General features: G+C 42.5%; 1 protein-coding gene across 1 annotated transcript in view; it reads right to left on the bottom strand.

The window, feature by feature from the left end:
- The window catches only part of LOC147689415 (vomeronasal type-2 receptor 26-like), a 345,346-nt gene extending 322,814 nt beyond the window's left edge, over positions 1 to 22,532 (bottom strand). Inside the window, exon 1 of the mRNA XM_086939924.1 lies at positions 22,383 to 22,532. Coding sequence (XP_086796050.1) covers positions 22,383 to 22,532 — 150 coding nt within the window. The remainder of the gene's footprint in view (positions 1 to 22,382) is intronic.
- Positions 22,533 to 25,879: the final 3,347 nt, after the last annotated feature.

Raw genomic sequence — 25,879 nt, 5'->3', positions numbered from 1 at the left:
ATTCTTATTAACCACTCCTTCAGTGCCATTTCCCTTTCTCCCATTCACTACTTTCCAGCTGTCAGTCACTCTAATTCACTCCCCTTCCCCTTGTTTCCTTTCTTTGTTCCCTCAATAATTCCCCTTCTCTCACTCACCTTATTATACTTCACTCACTCCTTCTCTCACTTCCTCTGTCCTCTCACATCCTTACTCCCTTTCCCTCACACCCTGTCTTTTAGCTTCAGTCTCTGGATCCTCTCACTGTCTCACTCCTCTTCCGTCATGCTTACTCCCTAAAACTAACTCACACTCCCTTACTTACCTTTCTTTGCTCTCTTACTCAGTTCCTTTCTGTCACTATTTCCTTCACTACCTCTATATTCTCACTCCTTCACTTCCTTTGTCTCAAGCTCACTTACTTTTATCCTCTCTTTATTTTCCCTTTTTCATCAACCTCCCTGCCCTTCATTCACCCTCCCTCACCCTTGTTAATCTCCTACTTTGTCTCTTGGATTGTAAAATATATAATATAAATATTGTAACTTTTTTAGTATTCTCTTTCACAGATATAAATTTAAATGAAAATATGAAACTAAGTTTGCATTACTTATAAGGTAAGTTTGATGTACAAAATTTACTTTCCCTATACTCTTTTCCTTAACCTCAATACTCTTCTCTGATGCTACCACACCTCTGTTCCCTTATTGTGCTTGCCTCACTTATTCTGAATTCCCATGTTTACTCCGCTTTTCCATACTCCACTCTTACACTCACCTTCTTTCAGACCTTCTCCTTACTTTCTTTCCTCTCTCTTCTCTTACTTCATTGCTTTACTCTTTTCCCTTCCCTTACTCCACTTCACTAACTCCTTCTCTTTCTCCCTCTGTCCTCTTAGTTCTACACTCCCCTTCTCTCACTCTCTCTCTGTTACCCCCCTTCTCTCCCTCCCTTTAGTCACTCACTCCTCTTCTATCACGCTCACTCCCTATAACTCAGCCACACTCCCATAGTCACCTTCTTTCAGACTTTCTCCTTTACTCTTCTTCCGCTCTCTTCCCTTCCTTCACTCCTTCACTGTTTTCCATTCCCTTACTCTCCTTACTCCACTTCACTAATTCCTTCTCTTACTCCCTCTGTACTCTTACTTCTACACTCCCCTTCTCTCACTCTCTCTCTGTTACCCTCATTCTCTCCATCCCCTTAGTCTCTCAATCCTCTTATGTCATGCTCACTGCCTATAATTCAGCCCTACTCCCACACTCACCTTCTTTCAGACCTTCTCCTTTACTTTCCTTCCTCTCACTTCCCTTCCTTTACTCCTTCACTGTTTTTCCTTCCCTTACTCTCCTTACTCCACTTCACTAATTCCTTCTCTTACTCCCTCTGTCCTCTTACTTCTACACTCCCCTTCCCTTATTCTCTCTCTGTTAGCCTCATTCTCTTTGTCCCTTTAGTCTCTCACTCTTCTTCTGTCACGCTCACTCCCTATAACTCAGCCATACTCCCACACTCACCTTCTTTGAAACCTTCTCCTTTACTTCCCTTCCTCTCTTTTCCCTTCCTTTACTCCTTCACTGTTTTCCCTTCCCTTACTCTCCTTACTCCACTTCACTAATTCCTTCTCCTACTCCCTCTCTCCTCTTACTTCTACACTCCCCTTCCCTCATTCTCTCTCTGTTAGCCTCATTCTCTCCGTCCCTTTAGTCTTTCACTCCTCTTCTGTCACGCTCATTGCCTATAACTCAGCCATACTCCCGCACTCACCTTCTTTGAAACCTTCTCCTTTACTTCCCTTCTTCTCTCTTCCCATCCTTTGCTCCTTTACTCTTTTCCCTTCCCTTACTCCTCTTACTCCACTTCAGTAACTCCTTCTCTCAATCCCTCTGTCCTCTAACTTACTCATTCTCTCTGTTACCCACATTCGCTCTGTCATCTTAGTCTCTCACTCTTTTTTTCTCACGCTCACTCTCTGTAACTTAGCCATTCTCTCACACTCACCTTCTTTCAGACCTTCTCCTTTACTTTCCTTCCACTCTCTTCCCTTCCTTTAGTCCTTCACTGTTTTCCCTTCCCTTACTCTCCTTACTCCACTTCACCAATTCCTTCTCTTACTCCCTTTCTCCTCTAACTTCTACACTCCCCTTCCCTCATTCTCTCTCTGTTAGCCTCATTTTCTCTGTCCCCTTAGTCTCTCACTCCTTTTCTGTCACGCTCACTGCCTATAACTGAGCCATACACCCACACTCACCTTCTTTAAAACCTTCTCCTTTACTTCCCTTCCTCTCTCTTCCCATCCTTCGCTCCTTCACTCTTTTCCCTTCCGTTACTCCCCTTACTCCACTTCAGTAACTCCTTCTGTCAATCCCTCTGTCCTCTAACTTACTCACTCCCCTTCTCTCACTCTCTCTCTGTTACCCACATTCTCTCCATCCTCTTTAGTCTCTCACTACTTTTCTATCACGCTCACTCCCTATAACTGAGCCATACTCCCACACTAACCTTCTTTCAGACCTTCTCCTTTACTTTCCTTCCTCTGACTTCCCTTCCTTTAGTCCTTCACTGTATGCCCTTCCCTTACTCTCCTTACTCTACTTTGCTATTTCCTTCTCTTACTCCCTCTGTCCTCTTACTTCTACACTCCCCTTCCCTCATTCTGTCTCTGTTAGCCTCATTCTCTCCGTCCCTTTAGTCTCTCACTCCTCTTCTGTCACGTTCACTCTCTATAACTCAGCCATACTCCCACACTCACCTTCTTTGAGACCTTAACCTTTACTTTCCTTCCTGTCTCTTTCCTTCGTTTGCTCCTTCACTCTTTTCTCTTCCCTTACTCTCCTAACTCCACTTCACTAACTCCTTCTGTTTCTTCCTCTGTCCTCTAACTTACTCACTCCCCTTTTCTCACTCTCTCTCTGTTACCCACATTCTCTCCGTCCCTAATCTCTTACTCCTTTTCTATCACGCTCACTCCCTATAATTGAGCCATACTCCCACACTCATCTTCTTTTAGACCTTCTTCTTTACTTTTCTTCCTCTCACTTCCTTTCCTTTCCTCCTTCACTGTTTTCCCTTACCTTACTCTCCTTACTCCACTTCACTAACTCCTTCTCTTTCTCCCTCTGTCCTCTTATTTCTACACTCCCCTTCCCTCATTCTCTCTCTGTTAGCCTCATTCTCTCCGTCTCTTTAGTATCTCACTCCTCTTCTGTCATGCTCACTTCCTATAACTCAGTTATACCCACACACTCACCTTCTTTCAATCCCCCTACTTCACTTCCCTTCCCCTCTCGTCCCTTTCTTTGCTCCCTCATTCATTTTCCTTTCCTCTCGCACTAAAATTAGGACTGGGGACGGCAGCGGTGGTTCTCTAATGCTCGAACAATGATCATAATACTTTGGTCCCCGTAACAAAGAAAAGCATCACAATGTTTGCATTTGATGGAGGCCTCATTAAAAACAGGCTGAATATTTGGGATCAGCTGCTCTGGTTGCCCCCTCACTGATGCAGTTGTTCCTCCAGTTGAAGTAGAGGCACCATCTCTTGGAGCCTCTCGTGCCAGAGCCCTGACACTCTCCCGGGCATAGTTATGGGGCTGCCTCCTCTGGACATGCCGAATCATAGTTGGATTACCAAAACTCTACTTACTTCTGGGGTTTCCTCTGGAAAAAATAGTATGGCAGTTATTGCACTCCACCTTTGGAGCATTACATTTCACTGTCTTCTGAAAGTACAAAAAATGGCGGTGATAGTGTACATTAGAGAGAGACAGTGAGAGAAAGAAGGCATGAGATGAAAAAGAGATGTGAAATGCACATTGGAGAAAATATAGTGGGATAAAGGAAGTAACTGTGAGTAAACTTACTATGTAACACAGAAATGTTGCACTCTGTACTATAAGTCTCACGTTATACCACAATCATTTCACTACTATCTCATAAGTTACAAGTAGAATAATAAAAAATGTCTCAAACAATTTATAATTTCTAAATATAAATTTATTCTTCAGAATGTTCATAATTTTGAAGAACTTCTAACATTAACTGATCAGGAATCTCCTCATCAGAAGTCTCCATACATGACTCCTGGAATTCAATCATCATTAAAATCCTCCATAACATTTCCTCTCAAAAAAAGGTCTTCTTCATGGATAGTGTTATCAACAGGATCATTCAAGACCTCAATAAACCTCGTCTCAACAAAAGTCGCAGAAATTTCAAAATTAATATCAATGGTGTCCTCATTGAGATCCATATTCTTTTCAAATTTCTCGCTGTAAATTGCAGAAATAAAAATCACTTTAATTTATCGTTTTTAATAATAGATAATATAAAACTAGTTTTATCAAGTATTAAATTCCCCTTACAAATTAACAACTCACCTTTTACAAAGCAGTAGAAGAGTTAGTACTGTCTAAATTTCACACTAGAAATAGAACACCAAAAATTCCTCACAAATGCACCTCAAAGAGTACTATCACAAAATGGCTGTGTTTCCCTTTCATTTTTCATGTATATTCATGTAGAAAACCAATGAAACTTCATCACACACAAATTGAAAACCAAAGAAACATTTTAATTGGTTCTAAATTTCAAAAGCTAATTGGCTCTTGGGTGTCTGTAAACATTCTAAATGGTCTGCATAGTCCGCCATCTTGTGACTCTGAATAACAGAGACACAAGAGGTGAAAATAAAAGTGGAAAACGTTGATAGGGGGCAGGGTAGAGACACCCTGCCCCCCTTATGTTTTATCAGGGGGGCCTAGGAGGACTCCTAAGGGCAAAAAAAAGTTTTAGTTTAAAAAAAAAAAATTGTGGAGTAAGCTCAAGGTGCGCGCACAGGGGCGCTTACCGGTTTTGCGTACTCTGAGTGCACCACGGGGAAAAACAGTGTAAAAAATTAGAGTGAAAATACAGCTCTTTTTTGTGATTTGGAGGTAGTTCTAGAAAGAACTTTTTTTATTCTTTTTTTATATTTTTTTATACTTTTTTATAACAATTTTATATTTTTTTGTATTTTTTTCAGGGGAAAACCAAAAACAGGGATTCAAAAACTGCTCAACAGGTGCAAAAAAAATTTGAAAAATTAGGGACGGGGAGGGCAGCGGTGTTCCTGTCTCTTCATAGCAATGAGCTCAACGCTCTGCTCCCCATAACAGAACAGTTCATCACAGTTCACGCATAGAAATTTTATACCTGCAAAGACCGGCTGCACGTTAGGGACCATTCTTCCACGTGCTGCTCCCGAAGGTGTTCCTCCACCAGTGGAGGTGCTGCCGCCATCTTTTGGTAAATTCCGTGCCAGTTCCCTGACACCATCCCTGGCAAAATTATTTGGGTGTATTCTCTGGACATGCCTAATTAATGTGGCATTTCCAAAGCTATATTTCCTATTAGGATTGTCTCTGGATAAAACAGTGTCACATATCTTGCAGGTTACCTTCGCAGCATTAACTTTTTATTTCCCTTCAGGGATGTCAAAAAAATTCCAAATGAAGTGCTCCTTTGCTTTGTGGTGAGGAGGGTCCTCAGGCAAAAAACCTTCAGAATCACTGCTGGATGACTCCCTTGCAGCCATTGCTGTAGATCAGAAATCAGATAATGCACAGAACACCTCTTGCTCTCTCCAAGTACAAAGCAACATTGAGAGAAATGGGTGGGTTTCTCAATATTTGGAAAAAAAAATATTCTGAACCAATGAAAAGTGTTGACATGACTTGACGCGCTTACGCTACGCGCTGCGGAGCACTTCCGGGGGCGCTTACGCGGCACGTATGTAGGCGCTTCTGGGAGCGCTTCCACGGCACGTACGTAGGCGCTTCCCGGGGTGCTTACGTGGCGCGCCTGAGTGACGTTTTGGTAGCTTTACGAAAATGCAAAATCATTTTCATTTCGTAAATCAAAAATACTGCTTTTATGAGTATGGTACTGAATGTCTTGCATTATTATTTACTTTTCATACATATTTTTTTTTACGAACGCACAAATAGCCGTCTCGCTGTGCTCTCAGGAGAGCTTACCAGTGCGCGCACCCTGAGCGCCCCAAGTCAAAATGATACGGGTAAGCTCACCGGTGCGCGCACCCCGAGCGCACCAGGAAAAAATGATTAAAAAAAAAAATTTGAACAAATATTTTTTTTTTAAATATATAATTAATACTTATAAAAAACAGCGAATAAAAAAAAAATCATAGGTTACAAAGTCGATATACAAAGGAATTCACTTTTTAAAAAACAATGACATTCACTGAAAAAAACATAGGTTTCACAATCGTTATAGTTAGGAATTAGCTTTTAAAAAACCTTTGAAATTCACTAAAAAAACATAGGTTTCACAATCGTTATAGTTAGGAATTAGCATTTAAAAAAGCTTTGAAATTCACTGAAAAAAATGTAGGTTTCACACTCGTTATAGTTAGGAATTAGCATTTAAAAAACCTTTCAAATTCACTGAAAAAACCATAGGTTTCACAGCAGTTACAGTTAGCTGAACATTTTACTCATACAAAACCATTGAAATTACCACGTTATAGTTAGTTGGACTCACTATAACTCGCGCGCCCGCAATCCACTGCTGATGATGTCACATATTACATCATTCATGACATGGTCAGTGACATCACTGATGACATCTCAAATGACATCACTGATGACATCTCAAATGACATCAATGATGACATCATCCAGTGAATGTGTGTTTCTGAAAAGTAAATTTTTTTTTATATATTGAAGAATGAGTAGATGTATGAGTGTCTGGATGAAGGATATAGTAGGTACGTGACTGACTGTATGAGTGAGTGATTAAATGTGTCTTTTTTAATGCATTGGTTAGTAACTAAACTGTCTGAATGTGTACATCAGTATGTCTGTTGTTTTGTAAGCTGCTGCATGTGTTGATCAGTAGCTATATGAGTGGTTATATGGGTTATTGATTGGTTGCCCAAGTATTTGTATGTGAGGGTGAGTGTGTGTGGCTGGGAGATGTGTGACTCTGTGCATAGATGTGTGAGAGGTTGATTCACTTGGTGTATGGGATAAAGAGTGCTATATGGGTGGTTGATTGTGTGCATGGGTGTGTTGGTGAGTGAATGAATATGTCAGTGCTACATGTCCAAATAAGTACATATGTAAAACACAGTGCATGTGAGAGTTTGCATATATCAATGACTATACATGAGAGCCTGTGATTGCATAAGTGACTGTTTGGATCAATGTGTACTTGTATCAGTGATTGTAAAAGAGAGTAAGTATGTGTTAGTATATGTTTGAATAAGTAAGGTTATGTGTGTATAACTGTATAGATGAGGAAATGGGAGTGTGATTGATTCTTTGCATAACTGACTAGGTTTGTGAGTAACTCCATGGATGAATGGCACTGTGTGAGTGTCTGTATGGGTGTATGAGTGCGTATTATCTATTGATGAGTGACTGTATGTATGAGAGATTGTATGGGTGAATGAGTGGATGTGTGTGTGGACCTAGAAATCAGTGAGTGCGTATGTAGTTACTGGTATTGGTGTGTCAATAATTTCAGGAATGGTAGTTTGTATTTAACACTGGGTGTATCAAAGGTTAGATTAGAGTGTGAGGAGGTGCATCGTATTATCAAATGGATGATGTCATCAGTGATGTCATCAGTGATGTCTTTTGAGATGTCATTTGAGATGTCATCAGTGATGTCACTGACCATGTCATGAATGATGTAATATGTGACATCATCACAGTGGATTGCGGGCGTGCGAGTTATAGTGAGTCCAACTAACTATAACGTGGGAATTTCAATGGTTTTGTATGAGTAAAATGTTCAGCTAACTATAACTGGTGTGAAACCTATGGTTTTTTTCAGTGAATATATATATATATATATATATATATATATATATATATATATATATATATATATATATATTCACAGAAAAAACCATAGGTTTTACACACGTTATAGTTAGGAAGTAGCATTTAAAAAACCTATGAAATTCACTGAAAAAAACATAGGTTTGACACATGGTATAGTTAGCTGGAAATTTTACTGACATAAAACCAATGAAATTCCACGTTATAGTTAGTTGGACTCACTATAACTTGCGCGTGCAATGCACTGCTGATGACGTCACATATTACATCACTCATGACATGGTCAGTGACATCACTGATGACACCATCCTTGTGACATAGTGACAGACCTCCTTTTACTGTAATGTAACCCTTGAGACACATATTCAAAAATAGAAACTGAAATTAAAAAAAAAATGGAGATACCTATATCAGTTACAACAAGCAATTCAGTAATTCCACTATCTATATACACATCCACTCATTCACCAACAGTTCTATATAGTCACTCATACATATACTCACTCATCATATGAAGTGATACACCTATACATCCTGTTACACACCGACAGTCATCCAAAAGTTACTCACACACATATTCACACGTGCAAATAAACTATTGAACATCCATTTATTTGAATATAGAGTTATACACACACTTCCACCTTACTTCTATTGAAAATTACACATATTTATTCTCTTAAACAATCACTTATAGAAACACATACTTATCTAAACAGGAACTCTTACAATCTCTTACTCTCACATATACTCACTTATATACATCAATATTCATATATACTAGATTAAAACATATGTAGTTACTGATAAAGACACTAGTGAGACAGTCATTCACTCACTAACAAACACATATAGACACTCATCCACCCATACAGTCCTGTACATATGCTGTCTTCAAAACACATACAAACAGAGAGTCAGTCACTCATGCATCTATGTGCTAAGTAATACCCCCACCAAACCATATAGACACTCATACTGATACTAATAAAAATATCTAATAACCCATATACATACGCATGTAGCTACTTACCAACACATGTAGCCACTTATACACAAAGTGAAACACTAATATATATATTTAAATATTTAAACATAACTCACTAATATTTATTTTTCAGAAAGACACATATTCACTGGATGGTGTCATCAGTGATGTCATGAGTGATGTCACTGACCATGTCATGAGTGATGTAATATGTGACGTCATCAGCAGTGCATTGCACGCGCAAGTTATAGTGAGTCCAACTAACTATAACGTGGAATTTCATTGGTTTTATGTCAGTAAAATTTCCAGCTAACTATAACATGTGTCAAACCTATGGTTTTTTCAGTGAATTTCATAGGTTTTTTAAATGCTACTTCCTAACTATAACGTGTGTAAAACCTATGGTTTTTTCTGTGAATTTCATTGTTTTTTAAAATGCTAATTCAGAAAAATGTCGTGTATGCAACCTATACTTTTGGCAATAAAGTTCTGGCAATATTTTTTTCGAAAACAAGCCGTTTTCTTCACTGTTCAAGTTGCATAGAGACTCCTTGTAAAGCGATACAGAATTCGAAAGTCTGTACCTTGCCTTTTTTTAAACACATTAAAATTTGTCTGTAAATAAAAATAGCCTTACTAAACTTTCGTGCGCGACCCGGTGTGCGCACTCTCGGCAACAGTTGTCAATAAAATGGATATCGCATTTCCAGGCTTTCGTGCGCGACCGAGTGCGCGCACCTGCCTATATATTTCGTGAAAACTTTGCAATTTGAACTTTCCAAAAACAGCTCCAGGAGTATATTATAAAGGGCGTTTATCGGCTTTCGATCGTGCGCGACCGTGTGCGCGCAACCGCCTATATATATATTTCGGGAAAAGTTCGCGATTGCAACTTATTAAATTTCTTCATACACCCACCATAGAACTTATACTACTCAGAAGATATATTAAATCTGGATATGTTTCGATTTACTCCTTTTCACGTTTTGAAATTGGACCGCTACTTCCAACCAGATACTATCACCGCGTACACGTCCTGAGACGCGCATGTGAAGTCATGTGACTTGAAAACAACACTTCCAATTGGTTCCTAGTAGTTTCTATGCTGCGTCAATACCTACGCCTGCTTCAAACACATGCACAGTTTTGAAACAGCATGGGCCTGAAAGTCACTGAGTGAAATATCATACATTACAGTCAGCCACTTTCAAGACGCATTCCTTCAGAGGAACACTTACCGTTTATTAGAGGTAGATCGTCCGACTCCACCGGAAAACACCCCTAATAAAAAAGACATATATATAAAATGCGGACTAGCCGCTGTATCGTACTAGCAAACTTTAACTTAAAACTCGTTAGAGAAAACAAAAGGAATCAAACAAAATCAATAGGCCACTGATAGGATCTCTTTTTGACCTTGCTAAAATAGAAACATTAGGAACAACCCCTCATGAGAAATATGAAACTAGTGAAACTAGTGAGAGAAACCGAGCTCGACGCCATCTTGCCCCCTTTTTAGGCCCCATCACGAGCATAGATAGCCCTACATAGCAAAACGTGATCTTATCGCCTGCCCAACTTCAGATCTGACCCCCCCCCCTTTTGCTCTCTTGTCCTGTCGGAATGTCCGGCTGTAGATTACAATCACATGTTCCATTTGGGAGGGGAAACGACATCAGAGCGACAAATATTAGAAATATACCACACGACAGCAAAATAACAGATTAAAACGTTTTTATTCTTGAACAAAAATATATTAAAACAACTATGGAGAACCATTACGCGAATAGTCCGGAGGCGACACCATGCGCGAAGGCCTGTCCCCAGGATGAACCAAGGAATCCGTTCCTTGGACCGTGGCAAAGAGCAGCCGGTCGCCATCGGCCAGAGAAGGCATGGGCCCGACCCGAGATGTAGTTGTCTTCCCATTCTCTTCCTCTTTCGGCGCCTTGCAGGCCACGAGGGGGGGATGTCTTGCATATGCCTCCGACCCCCCCCCTCTCTTCATCGCCTGGTCCGGCCATAACAAATGTCAGCAAAACGCCGTGGGGTACACTGGGAGGGAGAGACGGCGCGGACGATAATCTTTCGGCGCCTTGCAGGCCACGAGGGGGGATGTCTTGCATATGCCTCCGACCCCCCCTCTCTTCATCGCCTGGTCCGGCCGTAACAAATGTCAGCAAGACGCCGTGGGGTGCACTGAGAGGGACAGGCGGCGCGGACGAGCCTCTCCCGCCTCCCCACGTGCAGGCCCCTCACCTGCACCCCCAACGCTCCACGCACCCGTCAAAGGACTCGTCCACTCTTGCGGTGCAGCGACGCTCCATGCACCTGACAAAGGACTCGTCCACTGTGGCGGTGCAACGATGCTTCGCCCGACAGGCTTGAGTCCATCAGCTCCTGCAACCCAGTGACTGCCGGTGGTTGCAGATCTTTCCTTTCAAAATGCTGCCAACAATATTTTCTGAATGGCGTAGCCACGAGACGTTGGCGCTCTCATGCTGACGCCAGCCTCAGTTTGAATGACCAACAATCCGGGGCGCGGCGCGGAGCGCGTAACGTAAGCATAACAGGTCATGTGACTTGTTAAGGCTTTTCATTGGTTTAGAAATATTTTTATGAGCATATTTGACTATTTTATTAAAGACACTACACATAACCTGTTTTTCAAGTTATGTTTAATTTTAAATGAAACGGTTTACATTTTCACTTTTTATTTCCAGTAAATTTGAAAAATAAATGTTTATAGTTCCATATGCTGAAGCACTTCAGCTTCCCACCCTATGTCATACAATTCTGACAAATCGGCATCCTCATCATGTTCTTCATCATCCTCAGGATTTAAATCATCTAAGGGTTCCACTTCCACTGACGTTTCAATGACATGTTCAACAATAAGATCGAGACCAACGGATTGCTCATTATCACTCATGGTTAATGTCCTTATCTTTAAAGAAAGAGAACAACAATGAGATGTTGCAGAGTAAGAGACAAATCTCAGACACTATAATAGTAAAATTGTTTAACAACAGTAACATTTTGCAGCTATTATTTAGCCATGTCCAGCGATGCTGAGGAGGTAAGTCCTATGTCCAAGTTTTCAGTGAACAGGACTCATCTCTTTTTAACCTTCGATAAGCTTCACCAACTCTGTGTCCCCTGCTCATACTTAAATGTAAAGGAGCAGATTTATGTTAACTGGCGCATCCCCAGAGATGCACCAGTTAATGTGCACCGCTGCTCTGCCACCCATGGTGTGCCGCATTTACAATGTGGAGCACCATTTACTCGCAGTGACAAAATGGTGGTCAACACTTCCTGATTTCCTTCGAATCGAACGTTAACCGACGTCACGCAGCAAAAAAAAATTCCACTCGCGCGCAGCCCCTCCTTCCCCAAAGTAGCAATGTTGGGCTACTTTTGGGCTGCTTTCTAGTAGGGTTTTTGAGCGTCAGAAAGTCTACAAAAGCCGTCGGCAACGGCCTGGGGTGGAGAACCATTACGCGAATAGTCCGGAGGAGACACCACACGCCAAGGCCTGTGTGGCATCCTGGTCCTGTGTGTCTGTGCCTCATGACATAGCTGCGCTGATGTCATGAGACACTGGATTCTCAGATGGAATGTTATCCTTTGACCACTAAGCAGTTGCTATCTTACTTTATTGCTGGCTGGATGTTCACCTGTGGATGGGATCTTTTCTTGGAATAAACCTCTACCTTTTACCTACAAGTTGTGGATCTTTATTTTACATTTGGCGACGCAGGATGGGAAGAAGAAGATAAGATCTCAACACCTATCTCAAGATTTTTTTTTTTAAAAAAAAAAATATTTGTTCCTTTAAAAAGGATTTGTTCCTTTGAAAATTCCTGGATACTTGGAACAACCCGAGATACCCTGGTGGCATTCAACTCTCAACATGGAACATAATTGAATAACTTTGCACTGGACTTTAAAAGAGAAAGAGACTTCTATCTCCGTTTTCAGGGTAAGAAGATTTCAACTTAATTTTTAACAAGAAAACAAACCACTTTGTTTTCTTCCTGCATATTTCTGATGGTGTAACCTAGCGGTGCTAACTTTATTGACTTTTTAATTACTAATTCAGACACTTTTGCGCGTATTTTATATAGCGCACTCGATCTCTGCAACCTGCATTTTTCGAATAGTCTCCTACCTGCCAACGTCTTTGCAAACGCCTTCACGAGCGAGTGTCCTCACGAGCTGCCTTTTCCAAGAGAACGCCATTGCCAGAATCTGGAAGCTTTGGAAGATAAACATCTTGCTTCACCTCGCTTCTCGACTCTTCACAAAGCCTGCCGGGAGACACGCAAACGTGCCGCAAGGCACCCTGGGAGTCACGCAGACGTGGGCGCCATCTTTGATTGGGGAATTTTTCGATTTCCAGTTCACAATATACGCGTTACGCGGTAATCGCGTTATGAACACCGCTAGTCATCGCTATTCTTCTATTTTACCCTGAACTCTCTTATTATCTACAATATTTGCCACCTTCTCTATCAACAATTTTAAGGTACTGTTTTCTTTCCTTTTCTAATATTTGACACACTCACTGGAAAGCCCTGCTGTGTGTTCTGCCACTGTGACACACACACATTGTAGTGTGTCCTGCTTCTGTGACACACACACATTGTAGTGTGTCCTGCTTCTGTGACACACACACACATTGTTATTTGATACACTCACTTGGAGCTGATTTTGTGTGTCCCACTTCTGTGACACGCACACATAGTAGATATTTCTTTTCTTATTTTCATTTTGTGCTCTAATTTTCTTTATTCAACAACAAAATGCAAAATGTCACTGCTCCCCCTTTCTTCTTGTCCTCACCTGGGGATCCACCTATTAGATGGAAAAAATGGCGTAAAGTGTTCGAAAGGTATGCAAGGGTGTGTGGATCTAGTTTGAGTGCTGAAAGGAAGACAGCTCTACTTTTACACTGTTTGGGGGCAGAAGGACAAGAGGTATTCGATCATTTACCCGACATTGATGACGGTAGTTTAAATGAATATGAAATATGTATTGCAAAACTGGATGAGCATTATCTTCCTAGAGTCAGTACAATTTTAGAAAGATATCATTTTGGTCGGAGAACACAAATGGAAGAAGAAACAATTGAGAACTATATTACAGCGTTAAGGAAACTTGCGTCCTCATGTAAGTTTGGGGCAAGTCTTGATGAGCATATTAGAGATCAGTTCATGCTTGGGTGTTATATTGAAAAGGTGAGAGAGGAATTGTGGCAAAAGGATGAACCTTCTTTAGAGGAAGTTCTTACTATTGCTAAGAGGATAGAACATTCTATTAAGTGTGTAGAAGTCATCAAAAAGAATGGTGACAACAAAACTACGAAAGAGACTGTGAATGTTGTGAAATCTACTGCTAGAACAAGTGAAAATCAGCAAAAAGACTCTAGAAATGAAAATGTTTCGAACAAAATTCCTTATAAAAGAAAGGAAAACAGTTTGGATTTCTCTCAAGTAAAGTGTTACAGATGTGGTAAAATAGGGCATTTTGCCACTGATAGACAATGTCCAGGTTGGAAAGCTTATTGTAGTAAGTGCAAAAAGAAAGGACACTTCACCTCATGTTGTAAAGGGGGAAACTATAGAGGTAGAGTGAATGAAATATTTTATGATTTTGAAAATGATGATAATCTAGATGAACACCTAGATTGTGGGCAAATTTATATTCAAACTGTGAGTGCTGAGGAAGCAAAGAATTCCCCTTGTGATGAAATTTTGGTAGAAGGTTATCCTACCAAAGTTTTGTTCGATTCTGGGGCAAAGATTACTATTGTGGCAAAAGATTTCTTCTTGAGTAAGTTGGGACATAAACTTGAGCTCTCACGCCCCGATATAAGACCATTTGGTTATGCTGGTCAACCCATTAAACTACTTGGAGTTTTTGAAGGTATGATTAATTATAAGAATAGGTTGGCCAAAGCAAAAATTTATGTTTCTCAAAAAGGAGATAGCATAATAAGCTGGTTTGCTCTCAAGGATTTGGGTGTTATGCTTGATCCGAATTCGACACCCCCTATTCTCCTAAAAGAACCCTTTCCCTGCACACCTCAAATTGTTTCATTAGTTTCTCATGATTTCACTAGTGAACTGAAAGCCAAATTCCCTAAAGTTTTTTCGGAAAATTTAGGATGCCTTAATGACTATTGTCATCGTATCATCTTGAAGAAGGATGCTGTACCTGTCTGCTGCAAAGTGCGTAATGTACCTGTAGCGGTCAGAGAACAAGTTAAAGATGAACTTGATAAGCTGGTCAAGGGAGGCATTATAGAGATAGTAGAGGGAACGGAGTGGGTCGCCCCGATTGTCGCAGCCAAGAAATCGGACAACTCTCTCCGTCTCTGTGTTGATTTAAGAGAACTCAACAAGTGTGTGGTTACTGATCACTATCCTCTACCCAAGATTGCGGACATGCTTATGCTTCTTAAAGGTGCTAGAATTTTCAGCACCATTGATCTAAGGTCCGCGTACCATCAGATTAGATTGGAAGAGGATTCGAAAGACTTAACCTCTTTTGTGACACCATATGGCACTTTTAGGTTCGTTAGACTACCATTTGGTTTAGTGTCAGCCGCATCGGTTTTTCAGAGGGCATTAGAGAAAGTCTTAAAAGGTTTACATGGTGTTAGAGTCTATCAGGACGACATTCTTGTGTTTGGCATAGATAATCCTCAACATGATCTTAGGCTATTTGCTGTTCTAGGAAGGTTGTGTGATGCAGGTTTGACTGTTAAGATTGAGAAGTGTAAATTTAGAAAAACTTCCATTGATTATCTAGGTCACACCATTACAGAAGGAGGTATTTTGCCTAAGGAAAATCTTATCTCTACAATTTCTAAGATGTCTCCCCCGCAGAACAAGGAAGAGTTGATGAGTTTTTTGGGACTTGCTGAGTATTATAACAAATTTGTGAAAGACTTTGCCTCTTTGTGTACCAATATGAGGTATTTGTTGAAGAAGGGTGTAGACTTCATTTGGGGGGAGAAATGTCAGCGTGAGTTTGAGGTCATCAAGGAGAGGCTAGCTTCTGCTCCGAAATTGAGCAGTTTTGATCCTTCTGAGAAATCTATTTTGATTACTGATGCAAGCCTGAAAGGTTTAGGTGCGGTGCTTGTACAGAAATTTGAAGGTATTGAGAGGGTCATTCTTTTCTTGTCAAGGAGTTTGAAGGGAGCTGAAACTCGATACTCAGTGATTGAGCGTGAAGCTCTTGCTGTTTACTGGTCAGTCAAGAAGCTTAAAAACTTATTGTGGGGAACCAATTTTGAGGTCAGGACAGATCACAAGCCGCTTTGTGAAATTTTAAAGAAAAAAGGTATAGATGCGGTGTCTGGTAGAATCACAAAATGGGTTGTTGGTTTACAGGATTATGATTTTAGTGTAAAGTATCTACCTGGAGTAGAAAACAAAGTAGCTGATGCTTTGTCTCGCCTTGTTCCCAGTTCTGAGGTTGAGGATGAGGAAGATTGTGATGTTGATGATGAGATGGTTTGTGTTGTAGAAGAGGCTGTCGTTGATAAAGAGAGGTGGTTGAAGATGGTTCAGGAAGATTCGACTCTGGTTGAGGTACTTAAACTCCTAATGACAGGATGGAAGATTAAACCTAAATGTAATGAAGGTCTTGAGAAATTTTGGCATGTCAAGGATCAGCTTTCTGAACAAAATGGTTTACTTTTCAGAGGAACTAGATTGGTTCCACCCTTAGCTCTTCGGGATGAGCTTATGTCTTTAGCACATATCGGTCATTTAGGAATCTCTAAGACTAAGGAGATTTTAAGGAGCTCATATTGGTGGCCAAATATGGATTTGGAAGTAGAGCGCAAAGTTAGGGATTGCATTGACTGTGCTCTTAGTGAGAAGGTAGTAAAACCTAAAGTCCAACCCATGGTGATTAGAGACAGACCGGATGCGCCCTGGAAAGAAGTGGGTTTGGATATTTTGGGGCCTATTACTTCAGCAGGTTGTGAGTGGTATGTTCTTGTTCTGGTTGATTTCTTTTCTAGATGGCCAGAAATTGCCATAACTCGTGGTATCGAGACTAGGCATGTAGTGGATTTTTTAACTAAACTTTTTGCTAGAGAGGGCATCCCTAACGCCATCCTCACAGATAATGGTCCCCAATTAGTCTCTAAAGAGATGGAGAATTTTCTGTTAGGGCAAGGAGTTAAACACAAAAGGTCTTCCCTTTACCACCCAGAAACCAACGGTATGGTTGAGAGATTTAACCGTGTCCTTAAAGAGACTATTAGAATGGCTAAGTCTGCTGGTACAGATTGGAGAACAGATGTCTTTAAGAAGGTTAAGGTTTACAGGTTATCTCCCCATGCCGTTACTGGAAAGACTCCTTTTGAACTTTTTAGATCACGCACTCCTAATACCCTTGTGGTACCGGCATGGGTCAATGACTTGCAACCACCTCCTCGTGATGACTCTGATGAGTGGATGTTGCGTGAACTTTCTAGAATTGAGTCTAGAAAAAGGATGTTTGATAAGAGACATTCTGTTAAGGTCACACCTGTTAAAGTGGGAGATTGGGTACTTATTAAGAATCCCTGCAAAAACAATAAGGCTCTTTCTGCTACCTTTAAGAAGCCTATTCGTGTCATCAAAGTTTTCAAGAACGCCATCAAAACTGCTGATCATCGTGTTTGGAATTTGAACAGGGTGGTGGTGGTTAGAAATGATCTTGTGGAAGCTTCTTGCAGTCGTCATTCTCAAACTCCTAGAGTTGAGTCCTCCTCACTTCTTCGCAAGTCTGCAAGGGTTTCTCATTCTCCTAAATATTTAAAAGACTACGTCACTGTGTGATTATTGTTTTAGCTTTGTTTTGTTTTCTCCTATAATTGTCTTGTTGTTATTAGAAGGGAGATGTGTGGCATCCTGGTCCTGTGTGTCTGTGCCTCATGACATAGCTGCGCTGATGTCATGAGACACTGGATTCTCAGATGGAATGTTATCCTTTGACCACTAAGCAGTTGCTATCTTACTTTATTGCTGGCTGGATGTTCACCTGTGGATGGGATCTTTTCTTGGAATAAACCTCTACTTTTTACCTACAAGTTGTGGATCTTTATTTTACAGCCTGTCCCCAGGATGAACCAAGGGATCCGTTCCTGGGGCCGTGGCAAAGAGCGGCCGGCCGCCATCGGCCAGAGAAGGCATGGGCCCGACCCGAGATGTAGTTGTCTTCCCATTCTCTTCTTTTTTCGGTGCCTTGCAGGCCACAAGGGGGATGTGACATACCTAATAGTATAACTCATATATATCCGACCTCCCCCTCTCTTCATCGCCTGGTCCGGCCATAACAAATGTCAGCAAGACGCCGTGGGGTCCACTGGGAGGGAGAGGCGGCGCGGACGAGCCTCCCCAGATGGAGGCCCCTCAGCTGCACCCCCAACGATCCATGCACCCGGCAAAGGGTTCGTACTCTGTGGCGATATAGGGACACTCCACGAGCCCAGCAAAGCGTTCGCATACTGTGGCGGTATAGGGACGCTCCACGAGCCCAGCAAAGGACTCGCCCACTGTTGCGGTACAGCGACGCTCCACTCACCCAGCAGGGTCTCGTCCACTGTGGCGGTGCAACGATGCTTCGCCCGACAGGCTTGAGTCCATCTGCTCCTGCAACCCAGTGACTGCCGGTGGTTGCAGATCTCCTAAAAATGGCGGTCGACTTTGCAGGAATGGGCCTGGCGTGAAAAGTTGGCCTGGTCACCTGTTAACCAGAAAATGGGCCCCTGTCTTTCCTTTCAAAATGCTGCCAACAATATTATATCAAACTCTGCATCGGTACTTACTTATAAATGCAGAAACAGCTCAATTAACACAAGGGCTCTTTTCAGAGCCACCTTATATCAAAGCACTCAAACTTCTGATTTATCTCCATTTTCACACTTTTGTAAATAGGTGTGCGCACCCCGCAACTTTTTCGAGAAAAAATATATATATTTTCGCTTTTAAGGACCTTACTGCACACCCTGAGAAAACCTACGCAGCAAAACAATCTCTACCTTCTCCCCTTTCCATGTTCCAACGCTTTGAAATGCCAATGTATTTACTCGCAGTGACAAAATGGCGGTCAACACTTCCTGATTTCCTTCGAATCGAACGTTAACAGACGTCACGCAGCAAAAAAAAATTCCGCTCGCGCGCAGCCCCTCCTTCCCCAAAGTAGCAATGTTGGGCTACTTTTGGGCTGCTTTCTAGTAGGGTTTTTGAGCGTCAGAAAGTCTACAAAAGCCGTCGGCAACGGCCTGGGGTGGAGAACCATTACGCGAATAGTCCGGAGGAGACACCACACGCCAAGGCCTGTTCCCAGGATGAACCAAGGGATCCGTTCCTGGGGCCGTGGCAAAGAGCGGCCGGCCGCCATCGGCCAGAGAAGGCATGGGCCCGACCCGAGATGTAGTTGTCTTCCCATTTTCTTCTTTTTTCGGTGCCTTGCAGGCCACAAGGGGGATGTGACATACCTAATAGTATAACTCATATATATCCGACCTCCCCCTCTCTTCATCGCCTGGTCCGGCCATAACAAATGTCAGCAAGACGCCGTGGGGTCCACTGGGAGGGAGAGGCGGCACGGACGAGCCTCCCCAGATGGAGGCCCCTCAGCTGCACCCCCAACGATCCATGCACCCGGCAAAGGGTTCGTACTCTGTGGCTATATAGGGACACTCCACGAGCCCAGCAAAGCGTTCGCATACTGTGGCGGTATAGGGACGCTCCACGAGCCCAGCAAAGGACTCGCCCACTGTTGCGGTACAGCGACGCTCCACTCACCCAGCAGGGTCTCGTCCACTGTGGCGGTGCAACGATGCTTCGCCCGACAGGCTTGAGTCCATCTGCTCCTGCAACCCAGTGACTGCCGGTGGTTGCAGATCTCCTAAAAACGGCGGTCGACTTTGCAGGAATGGGCCTGGCGTGAAAAGTTGGCCTGGTCACCTGTTAACCAGAAAATGGGCGCCTGTCTTTCCTTTCAAAATGCTGCCAACAATATTATATCAAACTCTGCATCGGTACTTACTTATAAATGCAGAAACAACTCAATTAACACAAGGGCTCTTTTCAGAGCCACCTTATATCAAAGCACTCAAACTTCTGATTTATCTCCATTTTCACACTTTTGTAAATAGGTGTGCGCGCCCGAGTGCGCGCACCCCGCAACTTTTTCGAGAAAAAAATATATATATTTTCGCTTTTAAGGACCTTACTGCACACCCTGAGAAAACCTACGCAGCAAAACAATCTCTACCTTCTCCCCTTTCCATGTTCCAACGCTTTGAAATGACAATATATTTACTCGCAGTGACAAAATGGCGGTCAACACTTCCTGATTTCCTTCGAATCGAACGTTAACAGACGTCACGCAGCAAAAAAAAATTCCGCTCACGCGCAGCCACTTGGGTGCGCGCACGCATGCGCGCCTATAGATATATAATTGACTTTAACTTTAATTTTCTCAACAACTACTGAACGGATTTACACCATTCCAAAAAAAGCGTAATCTGCGAGCCGGACTGTACAGTTTTGCCAAATTTCTTATAAATCCATTCACCCGTTCGACCTGTAGCCGAGTCTAAAGGTCCTATGGAAAATAACATGGAGAAAACATGTTTTGGGACCCCCCTTTTATCTCAGCCCCCACTTGACCAATCTCCCCCAAACTTTTAGGGAAGGAGCGCAGCGGACTGAGCCATCTTCTTTGAGAAATTCGCTAAGATTCTTCAACCAGGGCCAAAGTTATTCCAAATAGAATGTTGAGCATTTCCTATGGAAACTAGGTCCTAACTATAACTACCTACTGGCAGCACCCGGCAAAGGGTTCGTACTCTGTGGCGATATAGGGACACTCCACGAGCCCAGCAAAGCGTTCGCATACTGTGGCGGTATAGGGACGCTCCACGAGCCCAGCAAAGGACTCGCCCACTGTTGCGGTACAGCCACGCTCCACTCACCCAGCAGGGTCTCGTCCACTGTGGCGGTGCAACGATGCTTCGCCCGACAGGCTTGAGTCCATCTGCTCCTGCAACCCAGTGACTGCCGGTGGTTGCAGATCTCCTAAAAATGGCGGTCGACTTTGCAGGAATGGGCCTGGCGTGAAAAGTTGGCCTGGTCACCTGTTAACCAGAAAATGGGCCCCTGTCTTTCCTTTCAAAATGCTGCCAACAATATTATATCAAACTCTGCATCGGTACTTACTTATAAATGCAGAAACAACTCAATTAACACAAGGGCTCTTTTCAGAGCCACCTTATATCAAAGCACTCAAACTTCTGATTTATCTCCATTTTCACACTTTTGTAAATAGGTGTGCGCGCCCGAGTGCGCGCACCCCGCAACTTTTTCGAGAAAAAAATATATATATTTTCGCTTTTAAGGACCTTACTGCACACCCTGAGAAAACCTACGCAGCAAAACAATCTCTACCTTCTCCCCTTTCCATGTTCCAACGCTTTGAAATGACAATATATTTACTCGCAGTGACAAAATGGCGGTCAACACTTCCTGATTTCCTTCGATTCGAACGTTAACAGACGTCACGCAGCAAAAAAAAATTCCGCTCACGCGCAGCCACTTGGGTGCGCGCACGCATGCGCGCCTATAGATATATAATTGACTTTAACTTTAATTTTCTCAACAACTACTGAACGGATTTACACCATTCCAAAAAAAGCGTAATCTGCGAGCCGGACTGTACAGTTTTGCCAAATTTCTTATAAATCCATTCACCCGTTCGACCTGTAGCCGAGTCTAAAGGTCCTATGGAAAATAACATGGAGAAAACACGTTTTGGGACCCCCCTTTTATCTCAGCCCCCACTTGACCAATCCCCCCCAAACTTTCAGGGAAGGAGCGCAGCGGACTGAGCCATCTTCTTTGAGAAATTCGCTAAGATTCTTCAACCAGGGCCAAAGTTATTCCAAATAGAATGTTGAGCATTTCCTATGGAAACTAGGTCCTAACTATAACTACCTACTGGCGACCGCCAGTAGGTAATATATATATATATATATATACACATACGTATATATATATATATGTGTGTGTGTGTGTGTAATGTTAATAGATACCTGTGGGTCTAGTGTTTTTTGCTATATTTGGCTACCTTATTTGCTAAAATGAGACAGGCATTGAAGTAAAAGTGCATTTTTATCAATTAAATAACCCCATTTATTGTCAAAACACAAAAAAAATGTGAATAAATATCAGTGGAATGGACAAAAAAAATAAGGATACATACAAAAGGAAATGTTAAAAAATAAATACCATAAAACCGGGCGCCCTACTTATAATCCATGCTGTTCTCACAAGAACCATCTCATGGGCACTCATGAGATCTACTGAGGAAGTGAATGAACAGAGCACCCTCTGTCTCTACTCATGCATTTCCAAACCTACTGAAACTCTTTTAAAGAGTTTGAACCTGATACATTGTGTCTAAAAGGAAACATGAATGCGCTGTGCATTGGTTATCATCATAAAGAATGTTAAAGCATGTCATACAAGTTTTAATCTTCTTGTTACCTGCAGGTACCTGTAGAGCCCAGTGATGGTAGCCATAGCAACAGATGTGAGTGGTGACTTGTCACCAATGACAGCAGCCAGGACCCCACTGGACCGACATCTGTAGTTTGGGACAGGGGCCGGATTCTCCCTCCCTGTTAATAGGGCCATGGTGCTCAGTGTCGCTTTAGCCTCGTTGACACATGAATTATAGACCTCAAAGCCCAGGGTGATGTTGGGTAAAAGTTTAGGGTTCTTGTTAATCTCCTCAATGGCGTAAAAAAGGGCAAAGTAATGTCGAAAATAACGGAGGGTAACGCTGCAAGAAAAATACATTTATTTGAGTTATTTGTTACACAGAATACCAGGAGACAATGTTTCAAATGCTGCAAAACCTTATCTGGAAAACACATCCCTCAAAAATTCAACAGCTTTCTTAGAAGATGGGTCTGATGCAAACTATACTTCAGGCCATCTACTGTAAAAACCCATGAGAACAAAGGAATACTGATTTTGCAGTGGCAAAAAACTTAAAAAGTCCTTCTGTATCTATGCCAATCTTTTCCAATGACCACCAGATAGTACAATCAGAACCAAAGAGTGACAACCGTCTTTATTCTTTTCTCTGAATTGTGCATACCACGCATCTTTGACCTCTCACTCAATACCATGATCCATTTAATGCACCAACGCATAGATCTAACTCTTCTGTTGCTGTTAGGAGTGCCCAAATTACCATTAGGAGCATTCTTTACAGATTCATTGTGAATGCTGGTAGGTGGTCTCTACTTACCTACTCTTAACACAGCATCATCTTCTGTGGCTAACTCATCAGCAATTTTAGAGAATGCCTGTAACCCAGCAGAGGTATTTCTCTCCTGTGGCCAAACTTTGCTCACAAGATTGTTGACTTCAAGCAGCATTTCATCCTCTTCACATGCTTGCTTCCATCCCTCTTCAGGGTACACATGTGGTAGGAACGTCCACTGCCACAATAAAGCACATCTCCACATCATCCTCCCCATACAGGGGTTCTGGGTCATTTATGGGTAGCCTGGAAAGAAAATCTCTCCTAAAATAACCACTTCCTGGTGTGTGTTTAACATCAAATGTGTTGTAGAATTCTTCACAATCTACCCATTGAGAATTGTGAGGAAACAGGGTGTATTATATGGTGTGGTTGTGTGACCTCACAATGTAATACACTTACCAGCACCATTTGGAATCTTAGGTTTCTTTTATCAAAGCCTCAGCTTAACCCTGGGTGGCTGTGGCTCTGAGCAGTAAAGCTTGCACCAAGTAACAAGTGTAAAACATTTAAACAGAACCAGAAACATTGAAGACATCACCAACACTGAAGAAATCTGACACAAATGTATAAGAATAGACTGTATTTTATCTATTTTTAGACACCACAATGACAAATATGTACTTGAGGGTTCCTAGGATATGGATTTTAAAAGGTATAGTATTATTGTAAATCAGAGCACTTCACTAAACCACAAACAAACATTGGCAAATTCAGCAAAGTTGACTCTAAGAAACGTTTTCACTTAAACTTTTGGGCTATTTGTAATGCAGTCACTTGGAGCCACTTTAAAGGAACAACACCAGTGGTGAGCCAGTCAAAAGGACCAGAACAGTCCTCAGAAACAGTTACCTCAGCAGGTGGAGCAGTCTTCAGTCAGTTCCAGACAATTTTATGTTTTGCAGAGCATTGCTATGGAAGTGGTCCTTATGCAAAGGATGAATGATGCTGAAGATGTTCTAAGGAGGCTCTGGGTGTGATACGGTGAATGATGGTCTTGCTGTAACTATTCCTCGGTCCACGTAGGGAGTGAGGTGATCCTGGTCACAGGGTTGATGTCACTCAAAGTTCTCTCAGTGCTGGAAGAAGTCCAATCACCACTGGACTACTGGTCCCCTAGTATCATGGTCACAGGTCAATCCTTCGAGGGTCCATAACTCGTCTGCGGGAGGTCCGAGCTGTACTCCTGGGCTCAGGAAACTCAAATGCAAATTTTTGCTTTGGGGCCTGGTCCCTGGTGCTGCACAGCGATGCTTGGCGACAAGTTGAAGACTTAGGGCTATCAACTTGTCCCAGCCTTCTTCTGCAGCAGTTGTGTCCCTGTGCTGTGAACAGGGGGCCAGTCAGCTTTGAGTCTCTTGGCTCTGACTGGGCTCTAGAGACAACTTCTTCTTGCGTAGGACATGGCAGGAACAGTCCCTGTCCTTTGCTATCCACCAGGTGCAGCAGGTGCAGTACACAATGGTGCAGCCTCTTTTTGCCAGTTCCAGGGGCTAACAAGGCAGTTCTTTCTCAATCCTTCTCCTGGTCCAGTCAAGATTTGAGTTTAGGGTACCATGGGTGCCCTACTTAAACTCAGAAAATGCCCTTGGGGCAGGATGCAGTTGGTAGCCAATGGGCTACTGGGTTCCCTCCCACCTGATGATCACTTACTGCAAAGTGTGGCATCTAGGCATCCCAGGATCCACTATGTGGCCCACTTGGAATACAGCAGGACCCCTCTCTCAGCATGTGGAGCTCCCTATCCCTACCCATAGATGTGGCTACCAAATCAGAGTACACTAGGGGAGGATGGTAAACTTCACTACGTTGGCGAAATTAGCGGAGTTTGTCCACTCCGCATTCCGCTTGGACAACTTCACCAACCACTGCATAGAGGAGTTGCCGGCGCCCACCCCTAATAAGTGTGGCGTGTTGCATTTGCACCGTGCTAGAGCAGCCTAATGGAGAACAACAACAATGGGCAACTATCTATTCAACAAAGGATCTGAATGCAACTTGCATTCAGAAAGGGGATAACATCATTAGACCTAAAACAAAGACTTTGGCTCTGGCTCATCTTTTGTCTTGTTGCCGCTAGGACTGCCCAAAACTACCCGCCTAATATTTCCAGCAAACCTGGCCTGTCAGCTGCAAGTTAACTACAAACCCGTTTTCTTTCACTTCTAACTGTTTCCGATAGAAGAGTGTCTTTCTTTTTCCACTTCCGGGCCACAACATGGTGTTTTTTAGGTGTACACAGAAATACTGTAATGATGGGAGAAGTGGAAAAGATTATCCTGGAGGGTTCACTGTTGTCACTGGAACCTGGGCTTCAGCGCATGCGAGGTGTGAAGCAGAGGGGTGGTGAGAACACAAAATGTTTAATATTGCAGAGCCACACATATACCATTAGCAATGTGCCGACTAGCTGCCTAGTCATTTCCATAGTCTAGGGGGTGGAGGCAGATTGCAGTTATGTTTTGGTCTTTCCTTATCATTATTAATAGAAAACTACTGATCTTGCAACCTGCATCAAGTGTGCAAAACAATGTTCACATTGGTGGAGGTGGATTTTAGTGTAATTATCTTCTGCAGGTGTAAGGTGATTACTGTACGACACATACAATTCATCACATTTTCACTGCAAGTGTGAGCATTATGAGATGCATGTCCACAAACCGCTCAGGGTGCTTACGGCTCACAGTGAGGACTTGAGTGTATGTGACCG

Source organism: Lissotriton vulgaris, chromosome 10 (genome assembly GCF_964263255.1).
Source record: "Lissotriton vulgaris chromosome 10, aLisVul1.2, whole genome shotgun sequence".
Lineage (NCBI taxonomy): Eukaryota > Metazoa > Chordata > Amphibia > Caudata > Salamandridae > Lissotriton > Lissotriton vulgaris.
Note: the sequence above shows the minus strand (reverse complement) of the source record. Positions and strands in the feature narration are given on the sequence as shown.